Genomic DNA, 26,729 nt, shown 5'->3' with positions numbered 1-26,729 from the left:
GTTGTATCGCTCTTGAAGCACGCAGAGAAGGAATATGATCACCTCAAACATGTTTCAAGAGCAAAATGTTATTTTTGTATGGTGACCATGTAACATGTTTGTCACTAAAATGTTATTTTCTCGTCAAATATAACCTGCTTGCCGAGATCAGATACATGATTTCCGAGAAAATAACATGGTTGCGAAAACCATGTTACATGGTCACCACCCAAAAATAACATTTTGCTCTTAAAACATGTTTGAGGTGATCATATTCCTTCTCTGGGTGAGGGAACTATGTTGAATAATAAAAACGAATTTTGACAAAAGAATGTGTTTTTCTTTGTTAGACCGGGGACTTATCAGCCAAGATGGATCACTCTTCACCACGACAATGGGAGCTCTCGCACATCGTCTCAAATAACTGCACTTTTGAGCACTGAAAACATCGAATTGATGGGTCATCCGCCGGATGGTCCATACTTGGCACCGAATGACTTCTTTTTATTCCAGTACGTAAAAAAATGAAATGAGAGGTCAACTTTTTTCGATACGTAAAAAAGCGGTTGATGCCTTCAGAATGAATGTTTTGAAAATACCTCAATCAGCGTGGCAAAACTGCTTCGAAAATTGGTTCAAACGCATTAAAAAGTGTATAGATTTTAATGGGGAATATTTTGGGAAACAATAAATCGATTTTCGATGATATTTGTTTTTGTTCCCTAATCCCGATATATAAAAGGCAACCCTCGTATTATATAATGTTGCAATAAAACAAATTTCAAATGTTTATTTTAATTTGTATTTATTTACTAATCTATATTATTTTTAATGTAAATACATATTCCATGATTAATATGCACGAGTAAATAATGTCTTCATTTATTTTTTTATTAGGTAAAAAATATTATGAAAAAGCAATAAATATTGTATTTGGTTGTATTAGTAAATTTCATTTTTGTTTGTTTCATTTTTTTTTTACTTTTTGCATTTGAGTTTGATCGAATTTTGAGATTTTTCTATATCGCTTAAGAGAATTGGGTGAATTTTTCATTTTACGAATTCAAATTTTCATTTAGAATCTCAAAGATGCTATTACGCTAATATTCATATTAGACATTAGACTATTTAACACGCATATCATCAGTGTTTAATGGATTTTTAAATATTTAAAGCACTTGAAAATTAAATGGATGTATTGTTAACATTTAAATGAATAAATAACGAAAACAAAATAAATAAAATTCGCATAGAATTCAATTCACTTGGGTGATATAAAACAAAACAAACATTTATGATAAGTATATAAAAATTTCCCATTACTGTAGAGGATGGAGTGGAGTTTGTTTTTCTGCCTCATGAGAAAAGAGTATTGGCCACACTCCCCACTCTATATAAATTCACATATATATCTCTGCTGCTTTAATGAGATTTTAAATAAATAAAATCCCTTAATTATAATTATGTGTAATACAAAAAAAATAAAAATTCAACGCATATTTAAGTTACATATATAAAGGTATTAAACAATTCGATTTTGGTATTTAGCATTAAGTGTTGTCATGGACTCAACATACTTATGTATAAATATAATCATATAATTAATAGTATAAATAAATAAAAACATATAAATAAATGGAAATATTTCATTGGGTGTGTGTTGAATTGTTTTGTTCTCATCTATTGACTGTGGCTCCTATACTCGTTTTATGTACTGGTCTATAATCGCCTTGATTTAGTATAAATATATATCTCTCGGGGTATGTGAGAATGATTATGGGTTTGCATTACAAAAGTCCTTCCAAATGATTTTTGTGATAATTCCTTAGATTTATTGTGCGAATAGAGTCTCATGAATCTTAGTTTACCAAAATCCTGAGGATTTACCACCAGGAGGATTTCGCACTTTAATGCATGAACGATTGCTAGATTTATCCAATTCCTCTGCAAAGAAAATAATAAAAAAAAAAAACAATTAAAAAATGTTAGGAGTATCTTGTATCTACACTGAAAAATATTGACCTATTTTGAAATATAATGCAACCTAAATTTTTGTATACGCAATTGTCACAATATTAAGGATTAAAATATTCTTTACTTTAAGAATTGTTTTCTTTACATTTAGGACATGAAATCTGAAATTTGCCTCCTTCTGTTAAAGTCATACATATTTCAAGTAAAGCAAATTTTCCTTAGAGTAAAGAAAAAACACTTTTGATTTAAAGACATAATCTTTAAATTAACTGAGATATTGAATTTTTAGATTTAAAATAAAAAATAGTCTAATATTTATTGTAATTTTGCGTATTTGGTTTAAAGTTTTTGTTTTCTGAAATTAAGAAAACATTTTTTGCTTTTAAGTATCTGCTCTAAAGTGATAAAACTCGATAATTGAGATCTGTATCCTAATTTAACAGGTTGGCTGATAAGTCCCCGGTCTAACAAAGAAAAACACATTTTTTGTCAAAATTCGTTTTTATTATTCAACATAGTTCCCTTCAAGAGCGATACAACGATTATAACGACCTTCCAATTTTTTGATACCATTTTGGTAGTACTCCTTCGATTTTGCCTCAAAATAGGCCTCAGTTTCGGCGATCACCTCTTCATTGCAGCCAAATTTTTTCCCTGCGAGCATCCTTTTGAGGTCTGAGAACAAGAAAAAGTCGCTGGGGGCCAGATCTGGTGATTACGGTGGGTGGGGAAGCAATTCGAAGCCCAATTCATAATTTTTGACATCGTTCTCAATGACTTATGGCACGGTTCGTTGTCTTGGTGGAACAACACTTTTTTCTTCTTCATATGGGGCCGTTTTGCCGCGATTTCGACCTTCAAACGCTCCAATAACGCCATATAATAGTCACTGTTGATGGTTTTTCCCTTCTCAAGATAATCGATACAAATTATTCCATTCGCATCCCAAAAAACAGAGGCCATTACTTTGCCAGCGGACTTTTGAGTCTTTCCACGCTTCGGAGACGGTTCACCGGTCGCTGTCCACTCAGCCTACGGTCGATTGGACTCAGGAGTGTAGTGATGGAGCCATGTTTCATCCATTGTCACATATCGACGGAAAAACTCGGGTGTATTACGAGTTAACAGCTGCAAACACCGCTCAGAATCATCAACATGTTGTTGTTTTTGGTCAAATGTGAGCTCGCGCGGCACCCATTTTGCACAGAGCTTCCGCATATCCAAATATTGACGAATGATATGACCAAGACGTTCCTTTGATATCTTTAATGCCTCTGCTATCTCGATCAACTTCATTTTACGGTCATTCAAAATCATTTTGTGGATTTTTTTTATGTTTTCGTCGGTAACCACCTCTTTCGGGCGTCTACTGCGTTCACCGCCCTCCGTGCTCATTTCACCACGCTTGAATTTTGCACACCAATCAATTATTGTTGATTTCCCTCATTCATTATCAAGCCAAGTTTTTGCTTCAACGGTATTTTTTCCCCTCAGAAAACAGTTTTTTCACAATAACAAAAGTTGGTTCACAAAAGACGCTCTATCTCACAAACTAATTGACTTACAGACGTCAAATTTTGACACGAATCATGTGAAGGTTGGTACTATATAAAAATAATATACATTTAATACTAGCGACGCCATCTATGTGTCAGACCGGGGACTTATCAGCCAACCTGTTACATTTGTAGAGCCTATGTTAGATTTGAAGGTACACAGTTAAAAAAGTAACTCGTAATTTATGACAAATTTGAACTTCAATTTCGTTAATCGCACTTCTACCCAGTTATATCAAATTTCAATCGTTTTATGAAAATCTCGTAAAAATTATTATTTTTAGCTCCTTTGCAGTTCACGCGACTCTTTAAAATTAGTTAAAAAATTTACTTAAAGTGGTGTACAATGATAAAGTTTGAAATTTGGTCAAAGTAGAAGGGTGCCCGCACCCCAAAAAAAAAATGAACTGTTTTATAGGAAGAATGAACTGCCACGCACGAAAATTGAACTAAATTTTACTCCACATTTTGAGATTTCCACAAAGCGTTGTTAAAACCAGGAAATTTTAATGCCCTGTTGTACTTTTTAACTGCAGTTCACGAAATTACATCATCACACAGAAGAAAAAATTAACTAAAAGTAAAGAAGAAAATCATTGGCGCCAAATCATGACCATTTTAACCATACAGTAGTTCATTCTTACTATTTTTGGGAATCGTACGAAAATTTTCATTTGTTTTAGTTCATATTGAACTTATGTGTACGGTCATTGAACTTTATACTCACGTTTAGTTCATAAAATTTTTGAGACATACTTAAAAAAAGTAATATTTCATTAAGCTGTGGAAAATTTCGATAAAAATAATGAAATTTAACTACAAGCAAATAATTTTTCTCCAACAAAAATAAGTTAAATTTATCGTGAGTTTAACTACGGAAATTTTTTTCTGTGCGTGAGTGAAATTTCACGCACATTCACATTTGGGTAGGAATTGACAAACAAGGAACGCTATTAAACTCTTAGGCGTGGTCAAAACCGTGAAGGTAATCGGTGAGCGTGAATTTGTTCATGAACGTGATTTTTTCGTGAGCGTGATTTGGAAGAAATTCTACTCACGCACATTCACGAACAGAATTTCATTTTCACTCACGCCCACACACGACACAATTTTATTTAGTCCCATTCACGAGATTTTATCTAAATTTCATTTACGACCCACGTGTCACGCGCACACCTCTAACTTTTTAACCCTTCAATGCGCACTGTATCTTTTAACATACAACCTGAATTCTGACGTCATAAAAATTTGAACGAATTCTATGAAATCAAATTTGTTGCTTTTAAAACATCATAATGCTATTTTTAAAAATATGGTTGTAGGACTTCTGAGTAATCTGCAGTCAAAATTGAAAATCAAACTTTAACCAAAAATTCAAAAAACTACAAATTGGAAGTTAAATATTTACCAGAGATGATGTAGAATATTCTCTATTCTCTATTAAATTCAAATTGTTTTTAATAAGTATTGTGATCGTACGTTTTAATTTTTATTATTATAGTTGTTCAAACTGGGCTCTTTGGTCAGATGGTCTTTTTATGAATTAAATAAAACTAATTTATTTCATATTTTACTCAACGTTTCGTTGGTTCTTTCCAACTTCATCAGGAGTGTTTATTGAAAATCCTAGAGACAAAATTGCACAATTTTTACATTCTTCTATGATGTGTATAATAAGCTCTACTTACAATTAGTTTTACGTTTTCTTATTAATTAATATAAAACTGGACAGCACGACACACATTTTAATAATAATTAATAATAATAAGTAAAATTATTGCAGCGAAACCCCTTATACTAATATCACAGAACTTTAAACTATTGCAACTGAATAATGTAGCTTTGTATTGTCTTTATCCTCCTTTGTGTTAATGCAAGTTTTTATTCTCTCTTGTATACGTAGGCTCTCTAGTGTATATCTCTTATTTTCGATCTTCTCTTTGTCCAATATTTTTACATTCTTCAAATCTGACCAAAGAGCGCAGTTTGAACAACTATAATAATAAAAATTGTTTTTTTTTTTTTTTTGTAAATAAAAACATAGTTTAATGCGCACTATATCCTGTTAGATACAACCACTATTTCAAATATTTCATTATTTCAAAAATTTTTTATGCAGATGGTCCTTTTTTTACCTTTTTGCATATTATATATTGTTTTCGGAGGAATCGGTGAAAAACTTATGAATATATCAATTAAATAATTGCAGTCTCGGCATTTCTCCCCGCAATCTATGATTTAAGCTACAGAATATATTGAACTGCCCCCAACAATTACTTACCACTTATTGAGAATGTTGATTCTTGCATATTCCTTGATCCTTGGACATGACCCAAACACACTGGAGAATTAGCACCACAACTTCCACCGCCGCCGGCCGCAGCATATCCTTGGGATGGTGACAATGATTCGTTATATGGTATATCAATCTCTAAGGCTTTCATAGTCATTTTCCTCATATCTCCATTCAATTGTTCGTCCTGGTGATATTCACCATTGCGGTCTTCGTGCAATTGTACTTTACCCTCAAGTATATCATAGACATAAGGTGAGCGTATCGCAGGACTTAGAAAACGTCCATAACCTTCAGCGACACGCACTGTACCATGCTCAACACACACTCGACCACGAACTAATACCATTTCGGGTACACCATGACATGTCATACCTTCGAAAATGTTAAAATCAATCTTATGATGATGATGATCTTTGGAAATGGTACGTGTGGCATTGGGATTCCAAATGACAACATCTGCATCGGAACCGACGGCAATGCGTCCTTTCTGAGGATATAAATTGAAAATTTTTGCTGCATTTGTACTGGTCACGGCTACAAAACGACTGGGATCGAAGAGACCCGCATGTACACCTTTCTCCCAAACAATCGACATACGATCCTCAACACCATTGGTGCCGCAGAGTATTTTCGAGAAGTCATGTATGCCCTTAGCTTTGTCTTCCCTTTTGAAGGTGCAATTATCGCTGCCGGTTACTTGAAGATCATCACTGGAAAGAAAAATAAAATTGGCAGAATAAGTATAGGTAAAAATACATTGGAACACACAAACTATAGCAATGTAAGCAAGAACTTTGTTGAACTCCGTTCCCCAACTTTTTTTGTTTATTATTAATATAATAATATTTTGAATATCTATATTATTGAATATTTTGAATTTAACGTAAATAATTGAATTGCCAATACCTAATATGAATTATTGTTATCGATACTTGAATTCAACCTTTATGCGATAACCCTAAAGCTTTTACTGTAAATGAATTTAATTGTTGTAAATTCTAAACCACAATGTCTGACTGACACTTCGTTTGTTGTAAAACTTCACTTGTGCTTCGTCATTGCCCTTGGTAAGCTGCCGTCATCCTGAATAAAGCCATACTTTGAATTCTAAAACTTTCTTCTCTTTTCGTTACAAAAATCTTTACATTTCCGAGAGTTAATCTTTATATACAGTCCACTAAAGGAAACACCTCACGGATTTGTACAATCTTCGAACTGACTAAATTCAGTTTTTAACAGTTTTCGCCACATCTCGCTAGGTCTGTTCAATTATGGCCAGTAAAGAAAAAATCCACAGAAGGCAATAAAGGCAGTAGCAGACGTTACGATTTGATCGCGAACCGTATTAAAATGCAAAATAATGATCAACGAATACACACAATACGGTAGAATCCGCACTATATAGATAACTAAACTGGCAAGCAACTGAAATGGCGATAGGAGCTAGGATCTAAGTGGTTTCACTGCAATGTCGAACGCCGTTCGGACTCGGCTATAAAAAGTAGATCCCTGTCATTGAGCTTAACATGGAATCAGGCAGCACTCAGTGATAAGAGAGAAGTACCACACAATGGACTGAATAGTCTAAGTGAGCCTGATACATAGGGCTGCCACCTAACCTAACCTAACCCTAGGACCTAAATTAGGAAGTATAGTTAGAAAACGAAAAGCCCATAGAATCAACGCTGGCTAAGTTGGATGACTTGGCACGGAACACACATAAAGCGATGTGGACCAATTCAACGGTTGGAAGGACGAGTAAAATATTATGGGATCACCCAGACAAGAAAAAGTCTGGAGAACTACCTAAGGAGAATAGGACAACAGGGAGAAGGAGAATAGGACTATGGGAATAATGACCGAGCACCTAGAATTGAGAGCACATCTATACCGAATAGGACCAGCAAAGGATGGTACATGTAGGGCGTGTTTTGAGTATGATGAAATCTTCGAACACTATCTTTCTCACTGCTCTGCTTTTACTAGACTACAAGTTGATCATATCGGTGAAGAGGTGATTTGTTACATGGACCAGCTTGGAAACTTGGACTGGAAACAAATTTGGGAAATACATTAGAGACACAGAGTTCCTGGAATAAATGGAAGGTACGATGGAAAGAAGAAGTTAGAGAGCACAACTAGCCGAATACTGGTTTAGGTGTATGTCAGCCAACATGAGACAGGGCAACCTGAATCCTATTTTCAACCTAACCTAACCTAGAATATTCGCTCTATTGTGCTACCATAAGTGTTGAAATTGTCTCTTATCAATGAGTGCAGTCGATTTTATGTTTAGCTCAATGACGACTTGGGGCCTCCATTTTATAACCAAGTCCAAACGGTGTTTCACATTAGAGTGAAACCACCAGTGTTATTAAAAGGGGACAATCCACCGCTGAAAAACATTTTGGTATTGGTCGAAAATGGGATTTGTATCCAAGGCGGGCATTGCACTACGTTGGCTTTTCCTTGGAGGTCGACATGAAATGGACATACATACCAAGCGTAAATACAGGATCAAAACATTATCGGAATAGGCTATGAGAATGTAGTCCAGAACTTCCGTCTGAAGACATTCAGTTTTCGCCATGATATCTACCTTAAAATCTGTAAAGTGATAATATGAAGGATTCTAAAATAGCTAATCTTTTGACAAAGCCAAATGTTTTGATTACGGCATAATCTCGTGTCTCGCCATACTTGAATAAATGGAATTGAAAGGTCAATCAAGGGGACTCAAAGTCACTAGAGCCATGCGACCTCATATATGGCAGCAGGTTAGATTGTGGAAGAATGAGACGGTGAGAAAGAAACGAGACGAACCAAAGCGTACGTTGGACATGTGGTGAGGATTAGAGTTCTTGGAACATTACCTCTGACATTGTCCTATTTTCACAAGGTACATACCTCGGTGTTAGTGTTGGACATTGTAGTTCAGTGAAATGATTGCTCACTTCAACTCTTTTCCGATCAGTGAACTAGTTCGGCCTGTTAGTTCACAAGTTCATTGTCGTTCAGTGATCTGTTCATTTAAAGTTCTGTTGTTGCTTTCACCCAGTTCATCATTGATGACAAGTATTAGCTTTGGAGAAAGTAATCCCGAATAACTTATGTCCGAAAAAGAGCGATATGTGATTAAAGATTAAAACTTACGCGATTGCCAAGGAAAGAGATGGTATCCGAGAAAAATTCAAATGAATACAATGTGAACAATAAGATTAACTGGTGTGGTGAACGGAAAAGAACGATTGATGCGAACTAGTTCAGTGACCCGTTCAACTAAACTAATTAGTTCGCGAACTATCAAACTTTTCTCGTTGTATGAGAAGTTAAGGCAGCGAATTGAAAAATATATTGGAATTGCGAAGGTAGGTGATTCTTAGAGTGAAAATATTGGTTTATATGTGAGTCTGGCGATATGAGAAGAGGGAAATCTTTGTAACCTAACCCAATCATCTTTAGGCCATTTAATAAACCATCTAAACTTTAAAAATTAACAACAAGTATATACGACCGTAAGTTCGGGCAGGCCGAATCTTATGTACCCTCCACCATGGATTGCGTAGAAACTTCTACTAAAGACGGTCATCCAAAATTAAATTAATTGGGTGCGGCCTATGGCAAGGCATCTTAAAACTTCTTGACATCATCTTCTAAGTTGTAAGTTAGTCCATGCGGGATATATAGTAGAGAAAAGAAAGGTCGATTACATACGCATATATTCAATTCTTGGCCGGTATATATAGGGAAGAAATAATTACGAACCGATATGAACTTTTGTGCAGTAATTATAGAGCCAGAATTGAAATATGGGTGTCGTTTTGTATAGGGGCTATGTACAATTATGAAAACGAGTCTACCAAAAATGGCAGATTTTGTACTGTTTGGTAGATTGGTAGAATTCTTGATGTTTTGGAAGATTCCGCAAAATATTCCTCTCCAAATAAGAGGTGCTTCATAAATTTTCTATAGAAATAACATTTTGACAAAATTTGCTACAGAAATACAATTCTGACAAAATTTTCTAAGGAAATAAAATTTTGACAAAATTTTCTATAGAAATATAAAATTGTTGGGGGCTATATGTAATATAAATCGATACGGACCACTTTTGGCATGGTTGTTATCGGCCATACACTAGCGAGATGTACCAAATTTCAACCGAATCGGATGAATTTTGCTCCTCTAAGATGCTCCGAAGGTCAAATCTGGGGATCGGTTTATATGGGGGCTATATGTAATTATGAAACGATATGGAGCAATTTTTGCATGGTTGTTAGAGACCATATACTAACACCACGTACTAAGTTTCAACCGGATCGGATGCATTTTGCTCTCCAAGAGGCTTCGGAGGTCAAATATGGGGATCGGTTTATATGGGGGCTATATATAATTATGGACCTATATGAACCAATTTTTGCATGGTCATTAGAGAATGTATACTAACACCACGTTCCAAATTTCAACCGGATCGGTCAAATCTGGGGATCGGTTTATATGGGGGGCTATATGGGGGGATCGGTTGATAGTTAGAGACGCTATACTAACACCATGTACCAAATTTCAGCCGGATCGGATGAAATTTGCTTCTCTTAGAGGTCCCGCAAGCCAAATCTGTGGATCGGTTTATATGGGGGCTATATATAATTATGGACCGATATGGACCAATTCTGACATGGTTGTTAGAGACCACATACTAACACCATGTACCAAATTTCCATCGAATCGGATGAAATTTGCTTCTCTTAGAGGCTCCGCAACCCAAATCTGGGAATCGGTTTATATGGGGGCTATATATAATTATGGGCCTATGTCGACCAATTTTTGCATGGTTGTTAGAGACCATATAACAACACCATGTACCAAATTTTAGCCAGATCGGATGAAATATGCTTCTCTTAGAGGCTCCGCAAGCCAAATCTGGGGGTCCGTTTATATGGGGGCAACACGTAAAAGTGATCCGATATGGCCCATTTGCAATACCATCCGACCTAAATCAATAACAACTACTTGTGCCAAGTTTCAAGTCGATAGCTTGTTTCGTTCGGAAGTTAGCGTGATTTCAACATACGGACTGACGAAAATGTTTAGATCGACTCAGAATTTCACCACGACCCAGAATATATATACTTTATGGGGTCTGAGAGCAATATTTCGATGTGTGGAGGGTATAAAAATGGTGATACAGTAACCCAAATAACAGATTAATTTTGTGAGATTCTTAAAACATATGTTGCGATTGTTTCCCGAACAGCATATTATTGCTGATCATCCGATGCTTGTATCAAAACGTTTGAGGCCTATTGTGGTACAGCGGTTATAGAGAAATACCGATTATAAGGAACAGTTTTTCAGATGTTAACATTATTTCATACAATTTTCTACAAAACATAGTTAAAAATACTTACTATGCCAACGATTTCATTAGCTGTCTAGGTGTTTCGGGAGATTCCCGTATCGGTGGACTGGTGGTATAGTAAACGCGTTCATTCTTGGGAACACCATGCATCGATCGACCAATCGAATTTGCCAATGTTTCACCAAATACACAATAACCGCTGCGTCGAGCACGTCCTATAATTTCGGCTGATGATTTCGATGTAATCGAAGTTACATAGAGCGGTGCTTTCATCTGTTAATGAGAATGAAAATAATGTAAAAGGAAAACAAGGTAATAATTATAATCAGAAATAATTGGACTTTATTTAGACGACTTTTTGGTCTGAGGGTAATTTTCGACCTATCGACGTTTGTGGGAGGAATCCATCGAACTGGTTCCATATCCACCGTGTTCACTATATTTTTTATACATAACCAGGGCAAAGATCAAATACACTGAAAGAAGAGTTTTCCTTTCCGAAATTTAGACAAACGAAATTACTTTTTGTTTTATTTTAAAGCAAAAGGTAATTTCGTTTGTCTAAATTTTCATTCCGGAGGAAAGAATTTTTACTTTGTGTGTGAATTTTCAGCGGAGACTAATTTTATTTAATGCGATGGGTTTCTCACCAGACCTACAATTTTACCACACACATAAAATTCTTTCCTCCGAAGCTAAAATTTCGTTTCGGAGGAAAGAATTAAAAAAATCTTTTTCAGGTAAAGTTGTTGCTTCAAAGGCAAATAAATCTTTGTTTGATGTATCCTTTGTCTTGCCCACAACGAACTTTTTGTTAGCCTGGAAGAAGCAGCTTTAACAATAAATGAAAATTTCGGTGATCTTAAATTTCGTTTCCAAGAAAACAAATGAATGTTTTCATTTTGTTTCTCAAAATAGAATAGAAAGAGGATTATAGCATAGGAGAAACTGGAGTAAAATACTCCTACCTATCCCAGCCAGATTGTGAACGTTAGCTAGAATTATGAGTTACTGAACCATGAAATTTCTCTGAGAAGCTTCCAATTAGCTTAACCATTGACCGATATTCCGATCCCATCACTCTACTCAGAGAACGATCTAAACATCATGAAGGCAACAATCTACCCTTTCTATTCAATTTGTCAATTCCGACGAAGTAGCAGTAACTGATCCGAAGAAGTCGTTCCTTTTGTCCTATTCAAAGATCTTGGATTCACTATCTTCGAGGATATTGTGAACACGTGCCTAGTTAGATGTTGATGAGATGTCCAGGCCATGTACAGTCCAAGAAGTAGTTCAACAGACTTCTGTTCCCTCAATCAATGGCATTGTTTACCGTCCACCTATCTTCTATTCCAATCGCCGGGCATCACTTACCCACTATGGGTAATATCTGTAAGACGATTGTACAATCCTAATGATTGCGCAATCATTACACTGTTGTGGACAGGTTAAATATTTACCTGGTTGATGTTTCATGCTATTTTACTACAAGAAGTTTGAGGATTACTTCCACCAAAGAGGAACAGGATCCTCAAGTCCGCCATATGTTTGTATTAAGAAAGAAAGCTGCCTTCAGAACTTCGACATTGTGTATCTAAATCCCTTCGTCACGAAAACTATGCTACGTGCTTTCAAAACCGCACGTCTTAGGCAGCTTGGTCCTTCATGACAAAGGAGAGCCCAACTAAAATCTAACCAGTACAAATGTCTTAAGTCCTACATCCGTCGAATTCATAGAAACGTATGTCCTATCCGGAATCAAAGACCAATGACATTACTTTAAAACTATTTCAAATCCATCGTTCGCCTTTGCAATGAAGAAATTATTTGATTGATATATTTTGCCTACTATTTAATTTTGTCTTCTACTTTTTAATTTTATCACTATCATTATGCAAATACCTGATGTGCCAATATACAAGCGCGGTTAACTGCTTCTGCTTCCACTTCCTCCTGCCTTGACATTTCATGGCCCTCAGGGCCAGTTACTCCAGATGCCAAAAGATTTACAGTATTTTTGGCAATTAAATCACCATTTTCGGCATGAACCATGGCTAGAGCTCCCAAAGATCGTATGCATTCCAAGGCATCCAGCATTTCCGAATCACTTATTTGACTTTTACCAGCCATGGACATTTTAAAGGAGTTGATACCCAATTCATCACACATGATTTTCATTTCAGAGCAAACAGATTTGGACCACCAGGTTAAGCCCATGTGTAAGGCATAATCGCAGCAAACTTTTGGATCCGCCCATGCACGCCAGTTATCGTAGGCCTCAACCAATGATTCGCCCTTTTCAGGTAAAACATAATCGACTAAAAAATAAAGAAATTACCAAGGTAAGGATTTTCTTTAAAGTTTACAAAAGAAAACTCACTGATTGTTGTGGTTCCACCGGCTACTGCTGCCTTGGTACCATGATAGAAATCATCAGCTGTCAATGTTCCACCAACACGAAGTTCAAAATGCGTATGAGGATCAACACCACCTGGTATCACTAATTTACCGACAGCATCTATAACACGAACTCCGCCAGGTACAGTGATGTCGGAGGGTGGACCAACAAACCTGGAATAAAAATATGTGTATTAAAATTGAGTCACAATAAAGATAAAAAGGTAGTTTTTTCTATGGCTACACACAAAGAAAATTTCATTAAAATCGAACCAACGAAAATTTTTCATTGATACAACGAAACATTTTCATTAAGACAATGAAAATGTTCGTTAATAGTACGAAAAGTTTCGTTGACTAACAGAAAATTCGTTATGTTAACGAAAAATTCAGTTATATCAATGAATTTGTTTCATTGGCGCAATTTTAATGACACATTTCATTAATATAACGAAACTTTTTCTACCAGTGTAATATTCCTGCATCTAGGACGAAATTGCCAGTCGTCAGTGTGGCACGTCTCAGATGGTAAATAGGAAGAAAGGATGGTTTGAAAGTGTTCAAAATGGTGGACAATATCGTCCGGCGCAGAATTAAATCTGAAGCTTAGTTAGTGTACAGATTAACGAAGATAGAGGTCTATATAAAAAATTGAACAGAACTCCAATGTAATGGATGGTAGGACAATCCCTCCAAAGGAGCGAAATTTCTCAAATCCTGTGGTAGAGAAATTAAGAAAGGGATAGTCCAGAATCCATGTACAGTTCTCTAGGCGGCAAGATAAAATCACGAAACCCACTCATATTCGACTAATCGGTAAATATATAATGTATCAATCGGTAAATATATAAAGTATCAAGTCATAAACTTATGAAAGAAAGGCGAGGAATAACTGGACACAACTCAGAAGGCTATAGGTAGAGGTGTGCGCGTGACTGAAATTTCTCTCACACTCACGCACATTCACGAAGCAAAATATTTATTCACGCTCACGCACGATACGTGTGGTAGCCAATCCCACTCACGCACATTCACGAACTGAAACCCAGTACTCACGCACGCTCGCGCATGAACTACTTTTAAAGACTCACGTTCACGCACAATTCACGACAATTTCACGAGACTCACGATATTTTCCAAACGGATATCAGCTAAGGTAAATATAGAATACAATTCGAGAGCTAAACATACGAGTGTGAATTAAACATTGATTATTTTCGTGAGCGTTATTTTGCAGAAATTTTATTCACGCACATTCACGAACCGATTTTAATTCTCACGCACGACATATTTGTTTTAGTCCCATTCACGCACATTCACGAGAGTTACTTTAGATTTTGTTCACGGCTCACGTGATTCACGCGTGTCACGCGCACACCTCTAGCCTAGAGGTTCAAATGCTAGAAATGCCTAATCGATACCGGCAGTTGTCCATTGTGCTTCTGTCGTAAAGCAAAGCTTAATTTTTCACAAAAATTCCATTCACGTTCGAAAAACTCTGAATTTCAAGAAATTTGAAAATAAAAATAGCCGCCTAAAAGTATGCAACTATTCCGATGGGAAATTTTGCAGACCTCACTATATACACTGTGATACCATATTCACATTGCACAGGGAAGTTTAATTTGGGTTGATCGAAATTTATATTATGCGTCCTCAATATTTTGTAAAAGCTATCAAAAATTATAATTGGAAGTCGTTCGGTTAGTACCATGTTTATGTTTATTGTTGTAACGTGCTAGTTTTCACTGGATAATTTTTAATAGAAAATTGCGCGAACAGACCTATTGTGGAAGTTGTTCGAAAAAGATTCATCCAATTTCCTATCTTCATCTACTATCGATTTTGATTTTATTAAAAAATAATAATCAACATCAACCGAAAACAACATGTATTTGACAATGCATGTGTTTTTCTGGCCGTATTTTCCTTTAAACAAATTAATGCATATGAAACTAAAATTTAAAAATATTTTACTATACTAGGCTGCCTCACAATCGATACCGAATGGTATTAAATTGTGCGTGTATGTATCTCTGGATATATATTTATGCATTTACGTAAACTTACTTGATTGTTCCATCTTCAATGTAAACGTCAGCTTTAAATGTTTTATCGTGATTAACAATTTGGCCATTTTTGATGTAGACGCGGTTTTGAGCACTCTGCAACTTATAAAAGTTAAAATATTTTTTTAACAATTAATTTTAAATCACTTATTACCTGCAAATGAATGGGAACCTTTTTGACTGGCTTTGGACTGGTAGACATATTTTAGGCGGTAACTGAAATTAAAAGAGAATATTGAATGAAAATCAAGTATTTGTTGATGAGTTGATTATATATTTTCCTATATATATACAGAGGATCCAAAATCAATAATCGATTTATCAAATTTAACTAATCGACTTTGATGTTTATCAACCCCAATTCGAATTAAGTTTTAATCAAATAATTGAGTTTTAAAACCGCAAAAATCGAAAATTCATCTCTGTGACCCGAAGAAACGTCACCATAGCAAAATTCAACCTGACTAGATGCAGCACCGGTGACACTATATTATCGATAGACCATCTACACTGAAAAATATATTGTAGTGGGGCCAAAGATTTCATGTCCAGAGAATGAAGCCGCCGAGTCGCCGCCGACCAATTTTTGCCAATCGAAGCCGCCGCCGAATATGTCGACTCATCTCGACCAATTAATCAAAAATATTGTTTTAAATCAGAACATTTTATTAATAATTGATGTATTTTTTGTCAAAATGTTTAACTTTCCACCCAAAATCCGTCAGTATCAAGCTTCTATAATAATTTTGCAAAAATGTAGCTCAGAAAATTTTGAAATGTAAATGTGATTGTAAGATTAGTTGTACAACTAATCCCATTACCATTCGGATAACTTCAATATGATTTTATAATGGATAATTGTCCGCAGCCGAATAGACAAATTTATATAGCCGTAGCCGTCAAGCCGACACCGCCGGAGGCAAAAAGGTAGTGTCAGCCGCCGCCAACAAAAATTGGTCGGCTTCATTTTCTGTTCATGTCCTTAAAACACGAAGACGATTTTCTCTGGTATAAAGTTTTTTCCTTGTCCAAAAGTCGATAAACTTTTCAAAGAAGTTATTTTGTCCTTATAATAGAGTTTTAACGATTTAAAAAATCCTTACATAAAAGAAAATTTCGTTGGACTAAGGTCAACTTGACTTTAATAATTCTGAAAAATTCTACGAAATTAAGGAAATCGCCTTTAAATTTGTGGACTTTTTGCATCTTGACTACAATACAAAAAAGCGTTCAAAAATAGGACATGCCTTTCAATGCTTTGTTTTAAAGACGCTTTTTACTTGAAACATACCATAATTTCTACTTGGAAGTCGAGTATGAATTTGGAAATATAAGTTGTCGTTAACACACTTTTAAAGTACTTTAAGAGCCCATGAAGAAAACTGTAAAAGCGAATTGTATCTTAAATTTGCTTCATTTCTCCGCTTCTTTGGGTCGGAATCAATAACAAAATCATTAGTGCAAAGACAAAATCTTTGGAAACGGGCAATGACAAGGGACCTCCTTTTTATAGCCGAGTCCGAACGGCGTTCCACATTGCAGTGAAACCACTTAGAGAAGTTTTGAAACCCCCAGAAATGTCACCAGCATTACTGAGGTGGGATAATCCACCGCTGAAAAACTTTTTGGTGTTCGGTCGAAGCAGGAATCGAACCCACGACCTTGTGTATGCAAGGCGGGCATGCTAACCATTGCACCACGGTGGCTCCCTTGTCATTGAGCTTAACATGGAATCGGACAGCACTCAGAAGTTCATCAATGTGGTATCACAATGGACTGAATAGTCTAAGTGAGCCTGATACATCAGGCTGCCACCTAACCTAACCTAACCTTGGAAACGGGCAAGCTTTTTTCAGTGTAAATGTTATATCCAATACAAAAAGAAGACAGAGTTAAACCTAGAATCCTCAATTACTCGTTGATACCATTAATTAATTAACCCTTTCGACCCTAAAGTTGCCTGTGGGTAACTTCATGTGTATTTGAGACTAACTGTCAGCGTTGTTTTTGGTTTTGTTCATAAAACTGTAACGGTATCGAAAGCTACAAGTGTCTTGAAGTTGGATAAAAAAAAACAGCTAATTTGGTTATAAATTGGCAAAAATTTTTTCATTAGTACGCACGTGCCTCAAGAAACAAATACTCGTATTTTCGAATTTGGAAAAAAGTTTCAAACAACAACGTTGTACGTTTTTATTAAATCTTTTGTAAATAAAATATTTGTGGAAGTGAAATCTTAGAATTGCAAAAAACAAAACAACAAGTGAGAAATTTTTAAAGTATAAAGTATACTACGTAGTCAAATTGCCTGTGGGCAACTTTGGGCAATTATGTTAGTAAAATTACATGGACATTTTTGGACATGAGACCTAGAGAAAAAAGGTTTGAAAACAATAATATTGAACAAATTTGGAACTTTGATTAGGATGTCCTAGTGACGAGGAATGCGGCGATGATGTGGAAGACATATCTGCAGTGCATGGGAGGAATTTGGAAGGAATCGTAAAAAAGGGAGGAAGCCATAGATATCGGCATTCTTGACAAAATACTGGTGGATTAGCACGAATATTGGCGCTTTATTATACTTTGGTTTTTTAATAGGCAGTTAAAATGGGTTCAAAACAAAAAAACAAAAACGAAAAAACAAAACATTTTCGTGAATCACGCGTGATTCACGGGAAACTGTGAATGAAATTTAAACTAAATCTCGTGAATGTACGTGAACGGGACTAAACAAAAATGTGTTGTGCGTGAGTAAAAATCAAATTGTGTTATTGATTGTGCGTGGTAAAATTTTTCCGAAATCACGCTCACAATAAAAATTCAAGTTCACGATCCATTTCACGCCCACGATAAAATTTACGTTCACGATAGAATTCATGTTCACGATAAAATACACGTTCACAGTAAAACAGGGACACAAAAAGGCCAAACTCACGAACAAATTCACGGTCGACGATTAAATTCAAGCTCACCGATTTTAATCACTTTCACGGATTTTATTAGATTTCAATAGCGTCAATTGTTTGATTGTGAAGCATTTTAAAAGTAAAAAATATCGATACCGATAAAAAATTCGGGGTAGAAAGGGTTAATAAGAAGATTTTAAGTTAATTTAAACTCTGACTGAGTACACTTACACCTTGTTAACAGTAGGAAGTTTCCGGTGCAATCACTCACTTTACCTATTACGGATTATGGGTAAATTATACGGTTCTTACCTCTTATAAAAAATTAAATGTTAGCGATTCACCAATGACTTAACCTCTTTTAAAAAGCTGTAGAACTGGAATGAAATTTTTTTATATGAACATTCGTTGAAAATACCATCATATTGCAGTATCCCCTTCATCCTAGTTAATGCGCAGATGCATGCTCCACTGTTCACAGATGTGAAGGGGGAGATAATAAAAAAATTACCCTAGGAAATGCAAGTATGGTGGAATGACAAGACAAATGGCCGAACGACCAACAAAACGTCATCCCTTTCCAAAATTCTTTAGGGCAATTGCTTCCATTTAATATGAACATGAGTTTGCCGCAAACAACCCCCATCCGCCAGACCTCTCACTCTAGTATACACCACCCAGTGGCAGCATACAGAAACATATCTCTTTATGCATATGCAGACATAGATCTATATCTAGAGGTCCTTGTGGTAAATTATGAGTCATCATAATGATAAACAATGACTTGAAGTATGGTATGTGTCCTTCTGTACCAATCTGATAAAAAAAAATAAGAGAAGAAGCTGACACGTGCCAATGTTAGTGGATATACCTGTAGTAGCAGCAATTGAGTGAAATCAGCACCACTAGAGGGTTTATTTGGAACACAAGCACGGTTGTCGCTCGTGCCAAAAATAATCTACCAAACATTGAAGAAAATTTTGCCAAAAAACTACCAGATTAAAAAAAATATTATTTTGCAGTTTTTGATCAAATTTTTGTATTTATTTTTTCTTTGACAAAAAGTTTTATTATTATATTTCAGTCCCGCATGTCCTACCTAAATACTTCTGATGCATTTGACTTATTAAAATTACCAACAACTGAAAATATTGTAAAAATATATAATTTTTTGCTTATTTTAAACATACATAACAAAATATAACTTTTAATACTCATTGGTTACTACACGGACGAAAAAGACTGTTTTTCATATGTTTGGGTGTTGCAATTATATGTTTATATGTTTTATTTTTTAACACAATATTTTTAAGTGCAAGCATATAATGTTCATAAACTAGCATAACATGTTTGGGACATATATATTAATATATTAGAACATATTATGTTTGGGACATAAAATGTTTGTAAATATAATATACTTAGATGCAAACATATATTAAATTAGAAATAGCCTATAAACATATATGTGTTTAGAAAGAGAGACCTAGAGAGTATGCTGCAAGTAAAATAATGGAAGTAACCAATTTGCGCCTTAAAAATATATCCACACAAAGAAAATTTCATTAAAATTTTTTTCTACCAGTGTATGCCCTAAGGTGAAACATAATATGTTTGCACAATACAAACAATATTTTGTTTGGACCAATATACGGCCGTAAGTTCGGCCAGGCCGAATCTTATGTACCCTCCACCATGGATTACGTAGAAACTTCTGCTAAAAGACCGTCATCCACAATCGAATTACTTTGGTTGCGGTAACACTTGCCGATATGGACCAATTTTTGCATGGTTGTTAGAGACCATATACTAACACCACGTACCAAATTTCAACGGTATCGGGTGAATTTTACTCCTCCAAGATGCTCCGGAGGTCAAATCTGGGGATCGGTTTATATGGGGGCTATATATAATTATGGACCGATATGGAACAATTTTTGCACAGGTGTTAGAGACCATATACTAACACCACGTACCAAATTTCAACCGGATCGAATGAATTTTGCTCCTTAAAGAGGCTCCGGAGGTCAAATCTGGGGATCGGTTTATATGGGGGCTATATATAATAATGGACCGATATGGAACAATTTTTGCACGGATGTTAAAGACCATAATAACACGTACCAAATTTCAACCGGATCGAATGATTTTTGCTCCTCAAAGAGGCTCCACAAGCTAAATCTAGGGGGCTTATGTGGGGGCTATACGGAGGTCAAATCTGGGGATCGGTTTATATGGGGGCTATATATAATTATGGACCGATATGGAACAATTTTTGCACAGGTGTTAGAGACCATATACTAACACCACGTACCAAATTTCAACCGGATCGAATGAATTTTGCTCCTTAAAGAGGCTCCGGAGGTCAAATCTGGGGATCGGTTTATATGGGGGCTATATATAATAATGGACCGATATGGAACAATTTTTGCACGGATGTTAAAGACCATAATAACACGTACCAAATTTCAACCGGATCGAATGATTTTTGCTCCTCAAAGAGGCTCCACAAGCTAAATCTAGGGGGCTTATGTGGGGGCTATACGTAAAAGTGGTTCGTTATGACCATTTTTGTCAAAATTTTGTCAAAATCCGTTTTGTTTGTATTGTTGGCTTCTCTTCAATCGTTATTGTTGTTTTTGATCTCAGCTTAAAGCCATGCATTGACTAAACTACAAATGTAGCTTAACCAACAGAGGAAAAGTATGCTTGTCAAATTTATTTGGACAAAGCTCTATAGACTGCAAGATGGTTGGATGTACAGCTGTTTCGGAATTACCACATTCCTCATCAGCATCCTCTACTTGCAGCAAAACTATCAACCAATTATCAGAATAAATTCGGGTAATTCACTCAACCCAAAGTGAACTACACTTGAACCTCCCGAAAAAGGATTCGATAGTCGGCTACTGCCTAAACAAATTTGCCAGCATATCTCTTTTCCTTTGCCAAACTCAAATCATCGATTTGAATGTATTTGGCTGGGTTTGTTTTTGAGCGTGCTTCCTCTATCTTCATTCGTTTTGTTTGTTATTGTTGGCTTCTCTTCAATCAAAAATTTTATTTCTATAGAAAATTTTGTCAAAATTTTATTTCTACAGAAAATTTTATCAAAATTTTATTTCTATAGAAAATTTTGTTAAAATTTTATTTCTTATAGAAAGTCTTGTCAAAATTTTATTTCCATAGAAAATTTTGTCAAAATTTTATTTCTATAGAAAATTTTGTCAAAATATTATTTCTACACCGAAAAAAAGTGAACTGTTTTATAGGAATAAAATTGCACGAAAATTGAACTAAATTTTACTCCACATTTTGCGATTTACACAAAGCGTTGTTAAAACCAAGAAATGTTAATGCCCTGTTGTACTTTTTAACTGCAGTTCACGAAATTACATCATCTCATAGAAGAAAAAATTAACTAAAAGTAAAGAAGAAAATCATTGGCGCCAAATTATGACCAGTTTATCCATAAAGTAGTTCATTCTTACTATTTTTGGGAATCGTACGAAAATCTTCTTTTGCTTTAGTTCATATTGAACTTATGTGTACGGTCAGTGAACTTTATACCCACGGTTAGTACATAAAGTGTTTGAGACATATTTAAACAAAGTAAGATTTCATTAAGCTGTGGAAAATTTCGATAAAAATAATAAAATTCAACTACAAGCAAATAACTATTTTTTTTTTTTTATAGAAAAAAAAATTTTATTTCTATAGAATATTTTGTCAACATTTTATTTCCATAGAAAATTTTGTCAAAATTTTATTTCTTATAAGTTAGAAAGTTTTGTCAAAATTTTATTTCTATAGAAAATTTTGTCAATATTTTATTTCTATAGAAAATTTTGTCAACGTTCCTATAGAACATTTTGTCAAAATTTTATTCCAATAAAAAATTTTGTCAAATTTTATATGTTATTCCTATAGAAAATTTTGTCCAAATTTCATTTCACAGAAAAAAGTAGCTCGTAATTTATGAAAAGTTTTTAACTTCAATTTAGTTACTAGCACTTCTACCCAGTTAATTCAAATTTCAAAAATTGTATGAAAATCTCTTAAAATTAGTTTAAAATTTTACTTAAAGTGGTTTGCTCTGATATAGTTTTAAATTACAAAGATTTGGAAAATTGTTCATGCCAGAAATGAAATTTTTACTTACAGATATTACAAAATGTTTTCTTACCAGTTAGTTGAATTTTATAAAAATTAATTATGATTTTTCTTAAATGGTAAAATGACCATAATTTAGTCCTTAAGACCGTCAGTAAGTTCATTTTTTTACTATGGTGCACGAAAGTTCAACCAATTTTAAAGAAATTTTCTACACAGAAAAAAAATTCCGTAGTTAAACTAACGCTAAATTTAACTTATTTTTATTGGAAAAAAAATTTTTGATTGTAGTTAAATTTTATTACATATGCAACTTAATGACCACACCACACACCGAAAGAATTCTCTTCGTTAATTTTACGAAGAATTCTTCATTTACTATTCTTCCTGAATTCTTCATTAAAATAACGAAATTTTCATTCATTTTCGTAAACTTTACGAAGAACATTTTACGAATATACGAAACTTCTACGAAACATTCTACATTAACTTTTCTTCGTAAAAAGTTCGTACTTTTAACGAAACTTTCTTCACATTTCATGAATTTTGTGAAGAAGTTTTTTCGAATATTTTACGAAACATTCTGCGTTAAAATTTCTTCATAAAAAGCACGAAACATTTTCTTTGAAATAACGAAGAAGTTTCATTGAAGTTGTAAAATTTCCGTTCGCGGCATTAAATTGTCTTTTATAATGTGCTTGAGTGTTTTCCTTTATTCTATTTTTTATGCAAGTCTATGTTACTTCTCATTTGGGTGATAGCGCGCTATGAATAAAAGTGAAGCAATAAAACTAAAAATTATTCAAAAACTTAAGATGTAAAGTAGTGATGTCATTTTTCACACTTGCAACTACAACCAAATGCACTGTCGACTATAAATTTTTTTTTTAAAAACTCGAACATTTTTCAGAAAAAAGTACGAAAGTTTTTCATAAAAAGTACGAAAATTTTTCATAAAAACTACGAAAATATTTCGTACTTTTAATGAAAAGTTTCTTTGGTTGTAAAACAATGTCAAATTTCGTACTTTTAACGAAATTTTTCGTTCTTTTTACGAAGAAAATTCTTTCGGTGCACATTGAATTAATTTGGTATTCCTACACTTTATTTTAATAAAACATTTTTGAAAGCATTTGTATTTCGATGACGTACCCGAATAAAATGTGGAAAACTATGTAGTCTATAATTTTTTTAAGTTTAAGTTTAAAACTGAAATTTCATGCTCAACCCTTAAACTATGCAGGTTTCGCGTTTTCCGGGTGGCATATCCCTTTTTTTAACTCCATTGCCTACATAGTACTGCCAAGTCATGGGTTATTTTTATGTCTGACTTTAGGTACGTGTAAATGTTTGGCTCCATCATCGTAACCAAATAAGTTTTGCATGTCTAGACTAACATTTTCCGCAGACAGACGACAATGTGCCATTTTGTTAACCTTAAACTTCTCCCAAATAGAGTGGTCTATATATTTTCGAGACATACACACGTATCCGTGCAATTCAATTTTCCATTTAAATCTTTTTACGACTACTACTGGGATTGGCAATGTAGGCTTGGGGTCTTTAGGGGTGCAAATTCCATTGTGTAGAACATGTGATAAACAAGTGGAATTAAATTCAATTCAATTAAATTTTGTTAAAATTGCACTAAAACAAGCGGATGTCATGGTGACCGCTTTACATGGTATTTGGAACACATCGTACATATGAAGCTACGACAGTCCATCATCGCCAGTGAATGAACCCCATGATTAAGCAAAAAGCTAGACTCCCGCAATGGAATGGGGTGGGTAGATTCAAATGAAACCACAACCACATAAAGTGTTAAAGAGGTAATGTAAATACTACTAATAATAATAATGGACAAATATGTTAAGTGAATTTAATTAGTCCCAAATTGAAATTGAATAACCAGTTTGCCGCAAACAAGATTGGAGGTTTTCCTTTTTCCCTCTGTTATGGTAATTTTTGAAAATTTAATAAATGTATTCCGTATTTTATTGATCGATTAATTTGAAATATGCATATGTAATGTTTATAACGGTTTGTGTGAATGAATTACTAATAAAGTTCAGTTGCCTATTTTTAGGCGCAATTTGTATTAGGTATGTACTGCGCTTTTTTTGTGGGTACTAAGTTCATGTTTATGGTAAATACAAAGTTCGTGTTTTCCCAGTGGAAGTATAAAATCTATTTTTCGCCAATATTATTTTAAAATAACAGGTTGGGCGATAAGTCCCCGGTCTAACAAAGAAAAATACATTTTTTTGCCAAAATTCGTTTTTATTATTCAACATACAACGATACAACGATTATAACGACCTTCCAATTTTTTGATATCATTTTGGTAGTACTCCTTCGGTTTTGCCTCAAAATAGGCCTCATTTTCGGCGATCACTTCTTCATTGCAGCCAAATTTTTTCCCTGCGAGCATCCTTTTGAGGTCTGAGAACAAGAAAAAGTCGCTGGGAGCCAGATCTGGAGAATACGATGGGTGGGGAAGCAATTCGAAGCCCAATTCATGAATTTTTGCCATCATTCTCAATGACTTGTGGCACGGTGCGTTGTCTTGGTGGAACAACACTTTTTTCTTCTTCATATGGGGCCGTTTTGCCGCGATTTCGACCTTCAAACGCTCCAATAACGCCATATAATAGTCACTGTTGATGGTTTTTCCCTTCTCAAGATAATGGATAAAAATTATTCCATGCGCATTCCAAAAAGCAGAGGCCATTACTTTGTCAGCGGAATTTTGAGTCTTTCCACGCTTCGGAGACGGTTCACCGGTCGATTGGACTCAGGAGTGTAGTGATGGAGCCATGTTTCATCCATTGTCACATATCGACGGAAAAACTCGGGTGTATTACAGCTGCAAACACCGCTCAGAATCATCAACACGTTGTTGTTTTTGGTCAATTGTGAGCTCGCGCGGCACCCATTTTGCACAGAGCTTCAGCATATCCAAATATTGATGAATGATATGACCAACACGTTCCTTTGATATCTCTAAGGCATCTGCTATCTCGATCAACTTCATTTTACGGTCAATCAAAATCATTTTGTGGATTTTTTTGATGTTTTCGTCGGTAACCACCTCTTTCGGGCGTCCACTGCGTTCACCGTCTTCCGTGCTCATTTCACCACGCATACCAATCAATTATTGTTGATTTCCCTGGAGCAGAGTCCGGAAACTCATTATCAAGCCAAGTTTGTGCTTCCGCCGTACATTTTCCCTTCAGAAAACAGTATTTCATCAAAACACGAAATTCCTTTTTTCCATTTTTTCACAATAACAAAAGTTGCTTCACAAAAGACGCTCTATCTCACAAACTAATTGACTTACACACGTAAAATTTTGACACGAAGGTTGGTACTATATAAAAATAATATACATTTAATACTAGCGACGCCATCTATGTGTCAGACCGGGAACTTGTCAGCCAACCTGTTATTTACTACCCAGCAAAAAAAAGCGTCGCCAAAAAAGTAATGAAAATGTTCTTTTTGGATCCGGAACTGGTGCAAAATTGTTTCAGAAGCGATGAATTTAACATGGGCTTGTCATAGGATGGAAGTCCTCCATTTCAACAGCCGTTGCACTGAACTTGCATCACTTCTTTAGTTGTGATCCGAATTCAATGTTTTGGATGTACATTAAAAAAGTCTGTGATATTTTGTCAAATAAATAATTTTTTATAATTTTTAATGGATTCTAACGCTTGTCGGAAACGTTTGGACTCAAATATTTTCAAAAATTCACAATTTTTTCAGATTGGATTTAGCATTTTTTTTTCGAAAAAATTTAAATGATTTGTACCATTTTATGAATTCTTACTCTGTTTTTAACTATTTGAAACAAAAAATTTAAATTACCCATTAAAAGTATGAAAAAACAAAGTTATAAAAAAATTTAATTAAAATAACTTCCTGGGTAGTTAGAATAAAGAACATCATTGGTAGTGCATCTTCTGGAAGTGCTTTTAAAGTTGTGCATGTGGAAGTACTTCCAAATTTTTTTGCTGGGTATTCCTATACGGCGAAAACAATGTAAAAAGCCAGTGAAAAATGTTTTAC

General features: G+C 34.8%; 1 protein-coding gene across 3 annotated transcripts in view; it reads right to left on the bottom strand.

The window, feature by feature from the left end:
• Positions 1-767: 767 nt before the first annotated feature.
• The window catches only part of LOC142221216 (dihydropyrimidinase-like), a 62,856-nt gene continuing 36,894 nt past the window's right edge, over positions 768-26,729 (bottom strand). For 2 of the 3 annotated variants that reach the window (XM_075290840.1, XM_075290839.1), the window contains exons 2-8: positions 15,788-15,849; positions 15,635-15,729; positions 13,548-13,738; positions 13,070-13,485; positions 11,214-11,437; positions 5,791-6,515; positions 768-1,923 (exon numbers count right to left, since the gene is read on the bottom strand). In XM_075290840.1, the coding sequence (XP_075146955.1) occupies positions 1,844-1,923; positions 5,791-6,515; positions 11,214-11,437; positions 13,070-13,485; positions 13,548-13,738; positions 15,635-15,729; positions 15,788-15,835 (1,779 nt within the window). In that variant the 5' untranslated portion in view covers positions 15,836-15,849 and the 3' untranslated portion in view covers positions 768-1,843. Of the gene's footprint in view, positions 1,924-5,790; positions 6,516-11,213; positions 11,438-13,069; positions 13,486-13,547; positions 13,739-15,634; positions 15,730-15,787; positions 15,850-18,854; positions 18,876-26,729 lie in introns of those variants that run through there. The other variant, XM_075290841.1, reaches the window with a different exon arrangement.

This window comes from Haematobia irritans, chromosome 1, assembly GCF_050003625.1.
Source record: "Haematobia irritans isolate KBUSLIRL chromosome 1, ASM5000362v1, whole genome shotgun sequence".
NCBI classification, from domain to species: Eukaryota; Metazoa; Arthropoda; class Insecta; order Diptera; family Muscidae; genus Haematobia; species Haematobia irritans.
This window is presented reverse-complemented; position numbering and strand designations above follow the sequence as displayed.